This window comes from Bison bison, unplaced genomic scaffold, assembly GCF_000754665.1.
Source record: "Bison bison bison isolate TAMUID 2011002044 unplaced genomic scaffold, Bison_UMD1.0 scf7180017858027, whole genome shotgun sequence".
NCBI classification, from domain to species: domain Eukaryota; kingdom Metazoa; phylum Chordata; class Mammalia; order Artiodactyla; family Bovidae; genus Bison; species Bison bison.
Window position 1 is genome coordinate 7,474 of NW_011488600.1, and position 5,133 is coordinate 12,606.

Consider the following 5,133-nt stretch of genomic DNA (forward strand, 5'->3'; position numbering starts at 1 on the left):
ATTCACACTTTCAACCCATTTCATCTCTCATTGCACTGGACGGACGGCCAGTGACTTTCCCAAGACCCCACGCAGGTGAGACGCGGCAGGCCGGCCTCGGACCCCACGTGGCCGACACAGTGGCCCTCACCCGTTGGTCACATGCCAGCTCCCTGTGACACACACACACACCCCATGCCTGGGAGAAAGGCCCTCGGAGGCGGAGTTCACACCAACGTGGGAGCGGCTGACAGCTTCCTCTTGGAGACATAAAAACTCCTCACATAGCTACCCAGAGGCTTCAGAGACACCCTCTCCATTTGCAGGAGGACGAACAGGCTGCGTGCTCTGGAAGTCTCCTTGGAGCAGGTTCTGTGGTCACGGGCTCCCACGGAGCGTGAAGGAGGCCCCAGCTATTTCTGCAGCCGGTCCAGCCCACACCATCTCTGTGGCCCCCTCCCTGGGAGGCTCGGGCCGCCCACCCGCTGAAGAAGGTAGGCTCTGGCCCCGCGGCGGCCAGGAGACGTGGGTTCCCCGCTCCGGCTTTGAGTGCACTGGAGGCTGGCCCCACACTCTGCGGCCAGTCACCTGGGGCCCCAAGGACAGCGTTGGGAAGGAGTCAGGCCAGGCCTGTCCCTCCCGGGGTGACCTGAAGGCCACCGTGAGGGCTTGGCCACCATAAGGAGCCAGGCAGGTCTGGGGGGGCTCCCCTCCTGGGAAGGGTCCCTGCCAGAGGGGGCCCTAAGTCTGAGCAGGAGGATTTAGGGGGCAGAGATGGGCCAGGAGCTGCTGAGAGAGGGCGTGGCCTGAGCAAAGACGGGAAGGAGGCCTGGCATGTCCTTCTGAGGCCGGACCGTGTGCCGTGCCCCGGGAGGCGAGGCTGTGTCCCCGGGTCTGGTCGGCGGTTGGCCCCCTGACCTGCCACCCCTGCGCCTCGCGCCTGCAGAGCATGAAGAAGCGGTCCATACTGCTGGCCTTGGGGGCCGTGGTCTTGATCCTCCTCATCATTGGGCTCTGCATCTGGCTGCCCGAGACCTCCAAGCCGCAGAGCCACGTGTACCCCAGGGCCGCCGTGGCCGCGGACGCCAAGCTCTGCTCAGAGATCGGCAGGTGAGTGGGGCCCCAGGCCCGGGCGACCGTCCCCGTCAGTGCCCCGGGGCATCACCCTCACCCCTCTGGGGCTCAATCCCTGCCCCCGCCGGCCCTGGTCATCAGGCTGCCTGGGCGAGCAGTGTTCGAGCACACGGGGCTGCCCCTCCCATCCGTGGACCTTCCCGGCAGCCTCCGGTCAGGGGTGAAGGGGACCCTGGAGCTGAGGGTAGAGTGTGGGGGTCTCCCAGTGACCGGCTGGACCCCTTTCTCAGTTCAAGGCTGTCTGCCTCTTCAGAGAAACTCTGCTGTTTGACGCTCCTTATAGGCCCACAACTCACGCATACAAAAGTCAGGTCTCACACGGGAAAAAGATGATATTAATAAAAAAAAGTGACAAGTTTTCATTCTTTTCCGATGATCAAAGTCATGTCCATCTGTCGGCGTGAAAAGCCCGTTGGTTTTCAAATACGACAAATTTTTTGCGTTAAAAAGTAAAACCTGTGGGCTCCTCTCGGTCCACCCTGGGGCGGGGTGGCCCCTCTGAGCCGCTCACCCCTGCCCGTGCCACCGGCAGGGACGCGTTGCTGGACGGCGGCTCGGCGGTGGACGCAGCCATCGCGGCTCTGCTGTGCATGGGGCTCCTGAATGCCCACAGCATGGGCATCGGGGGCGGCCTGTTCCTCACCATCTACAACAGCACCACGCGTGAGTGCCCGGCGGGGTGGGCTCCAGGGCCGGGGAGGGGCCGGGGGCCGTGCAGCCCGCCCACTCGCCCTGCCATTCCAGGGAAGGCTGAGGTCATCAACGCCCGAGAGGTGGCCCCGCGGCTGGCCTCCGCCGGCATGTTCAACAGCTCGGAGCAGTCGGAGGAAGGTGAGAGTGGGCTCGGGGCGGATGCGGGGCCAGGATGAGCTGTCTGCAGCTGGGGGTGGCCCTCCCGTCCCTTCAGGCCCACAGCATCCCCACCATGGAGGATCCAGCCCATCATCACAGACTAAAGGGCCTTTCTGCTCAGGCCCCTCCAGGGCCACAGGGAGCTAGAGAAACAGAATGATCCCTGTTGCAACTGCGTATGGATCAGAGCCAGCGCCCTGCTCAGTCATCTGCACCCACGGCGAGCCCCTTGAACCCTCCCTGCACACTTGGCAGGGGAGCTCGGTGCAGATTCCCATCGGATAGCTGGGGACGCTGAGGCCCACCCAGAGAGCCCATGTAGACTGACCAAGGCCACACACAGCTTTCCAGGTGGCTCAGTGGTAAAGAATCCGCCCCCAGTGTGGGAGACCCAGGTTCAATCCCTGGGTTGGGAAGACCCCCTGGAGAAGGGCATGGCAACCCACTTCAGTGTTCTTGCCTGGAGAATCCCAGGGACAGAGGAGCCTGGTGGGCTACAGACCACAGGTCACAAAGAGTCAGACACGACTGAGTGCACGCATGCACACACACACACACACATACACACACACGGTCACCCAGCTGGATGGTGGGAAAGCTGAGTTTGAACACACCTGTTGTGTTTTTAAAGAGCATCGAAGTCACTCGTCGTTGTGGGGTCAGCTGTCTAGATTACGGCGGAGTTTCTTTTCTAACCTGCCCTTCAGCCCCAGAGTACACCCTGCAGGGACCCCGGTGGACTGTAAGACAAGGCTGGAGGGAGGAGGATGGAGATTAAAGGCCCGAGTGGGTCTGACCCCTCCTGCAGGCCTTGCTCCTGGGGGACCTAGAGGGCTCTGGGAGCAGCCCTTTGGGAATTCTCTTTCTTTCCAACACACAGTCTTTGAATTTTTACCCGCTGGGAAGCTCACCAGGTGTAGCCATGAAATCATTCAGGGTGTGAGACGGTAAGAATCTTACAGACTTGGCATTTTGCATTCTTGAGACTCCTGGTTTGACTCAGGCTTGTCGGGTGTTGGGGCTGTTCCCCAGCCAGTAGAAACAAAGGAAACAGGTGAAGGGCACCGTCCAGGAGGAGCAGAGGGGAGATGGCACGGGTGTGCCCGGTGCCACCACACAGCCTGGAAGGCGGACGCGGGCAGGGTGAGAGGGCACGTGGGCTTACCAGGTGCAAAGGCCCGGAGGCTGGGGCTGGGGTGGGGGGGTGGGCGTCTGGGGGGGAGCAGGAGGACGCAGGGTCAAGTCGTGTTGGACGTTGTGATGGGTCATTGTGAAGACCCAGCCTTGTGTCTGAAGGAGGGGCAGGTGTTCCCTGCGTCGGAGGGCACTGGGGGGATCTGGCTCTTTTGTGACAGGACCCCTTGGGCTGCCAGTCAGGTGGCCCATTGGGAAGTCCCGCGATGGGCAGGGATGCTGAGGGCTGGTGCCCAGCACACTCAGAGGGCGGAGCCGTGGATCTGCTGATGGGTCTGCTCTGACACACAGCCAGGGGTCCCGGGGAGGACAGAGTGGCCCTCACGGAGACTGGCAAGGCTGCCAGTGAGTCCCCCTTGAGATCAGATACCCTCAGATCTGGCCATCAGGGGAGCAGCCTCGAGAGTTCAGCCTGGGGGCTGTCAGCACGTAACGGGGCGCAGTGGTAAAGAATCTGCCTGCCAGGGCCGGAAGTGCTAGAGACCTGGGTTCAATCCCTGGGTTGGGAAGATCCCTTGGAGGAGAAAAGGGCAACCCACTCCATTGTTCTTGCCTGGAGAGTCCCATGGACAGAGAAGCCTGGCAGCGGGCTGCAGTCCATGGGGTCCCAGGAGTCGGACACAACCTCATGTGCACACGCACTCTGGACCAGGCAGCCTGGTGTGCAGGAGGGCAGACAGAGGAGAGGCCGGGAGATGCAGAAGCAACCCGGGGAGAGGGGGATGGACCAGGTGAGATGGGAAAGGGGCCGGGCTCCCTGCTGAGAGGGTGGCCCAGGGCCTCACAGGCCTGAGGTCAGGCCCACACGTGAAGGGGAGGGACGTGTGCTGGCTGGCAGACCTTCCGGGAGGTGATGTGGTAACAACCTGGCCCTAGGAACCTCGTGCCCCACTTCAGGGTGGTAGAGGCCGCTCGAGAGCCTGGGAGTGGCCGAAACGCGCCCCCCGCCCCCCGCCCCGCATCTCGGGTGAAAGCAGGAAGGGGCCTGGGAGCTGGGCAGTGCTGAGGCTTTCTGTGTCAGGGCCGAGCCCTAGGGCACGCCGGCGGGCGGTGGGGCCTGGCGGGGAGCTGGGGTCCGGGGCTCTGTCTCCAGTGGCATCCTGGCTCCTCAAAGGACGGAGCTGGGAACCAAAACCCTCATGGTCAGATGGGGAAACTCAGGCCCAGAGAGGGCCCGGTGCAGGGGTCTGGGACAGAGGAAGAGGGGCTCTTGCTTTGGCACCAGCCTTGCGGGTGGTCTGCAGCTTCAACTGGGGGCCTTGGTGGGTTCCAAGGGAACCCTTGAATCATACAGGGTGAAGGGGCTCGTGACCCCGGAGGCTCAGACAAAGAGGTGGTGAGGTACGGCTTCCGTATGCTCTCGCTGCTCAGCCGTGCGCCTGGGCCAGGTTTTCAGACACGGGGCCGCTGCGGAGACAGACGTTAGGCCTGGGGGACAGCGGGACCCCCGCACGTGCCCCCAGCAGACACCCGGAGCAGAGTCACCTTCCTGCCTGCCAGGTCAAGTGTGTCAGTCACTCAGCTGCGTCCGACTGTTTAAGACCCCGTGGACTGTAGCCCTCCAGGCTCCTCTGTCCTCGGGATTCTCCAGGCAAGAATGCTGGAGTGGGTTGCCATTTCCTTCTCAGGGGGTCTTCCTGACCCAGGATTGAGTCCGGGTCTCCTGCCCTGCAGGCGGATTCTTTACCCTTTACCAGGCACAACCGCAAGCATGCATTCCTTCCTGAGCCTCCGGGTCCCACCCGGGACGTGCCTGGACCTTCCCGTGCGGACCACCGGCCGGTGCCTCTCCTTTCGCAGGCGGGCTGTCGGTGGCGGTTCCGGGCGAGCTCCGCGGCTACGAGCTTGCGCACCAGCGGCACGGGCGGCTGCCCTGGGCGCGCCTCTTCCAGCCCAGCATCGAGCTGGCCCGCCAGGGCTTCCCGGTGGGGAAGGCCTTGGCGGGAGCCCTGCAGAGGCAGCGGGAGACGGTGG

The 5,133-nt window shown here is 63.4% G+C and overlaps 1 protein-coding gene across 1 annotated transcript in view; it reads left to right on the forward strand.

The window, feature by feature from the left end:
• Positions 1-269: 269 nt before the first annotated feature.
• The window catches only part of LOC105004287 (gamma-glutamyltranspeptidase 1-like), a gene marked incomplete at its 3' end in the record, with an annotated part of 9,152 nt that continues 4,288 nt past the window's right edge, over positions 270-5,133 (forward strand). The window contains exons 1-5 of the mRNA XM_010861854.1: positions 270-473; positions 926-1,089; positions 1,646-1,776; positions 1,858-1,944; positions 4,960-5,133. Coding sequence (XP_010860156.1) covers positions 929-1,089; positions 1,646-1,776; positions 1,858-1,944; positions 4,960-5,133 — 553 coding nt within the window. The remainder of the gene's footprint in view (positions 474-925; positions 1,090-1,645; positions 1,777-1,857; positions 1,945-4,959) is intronic.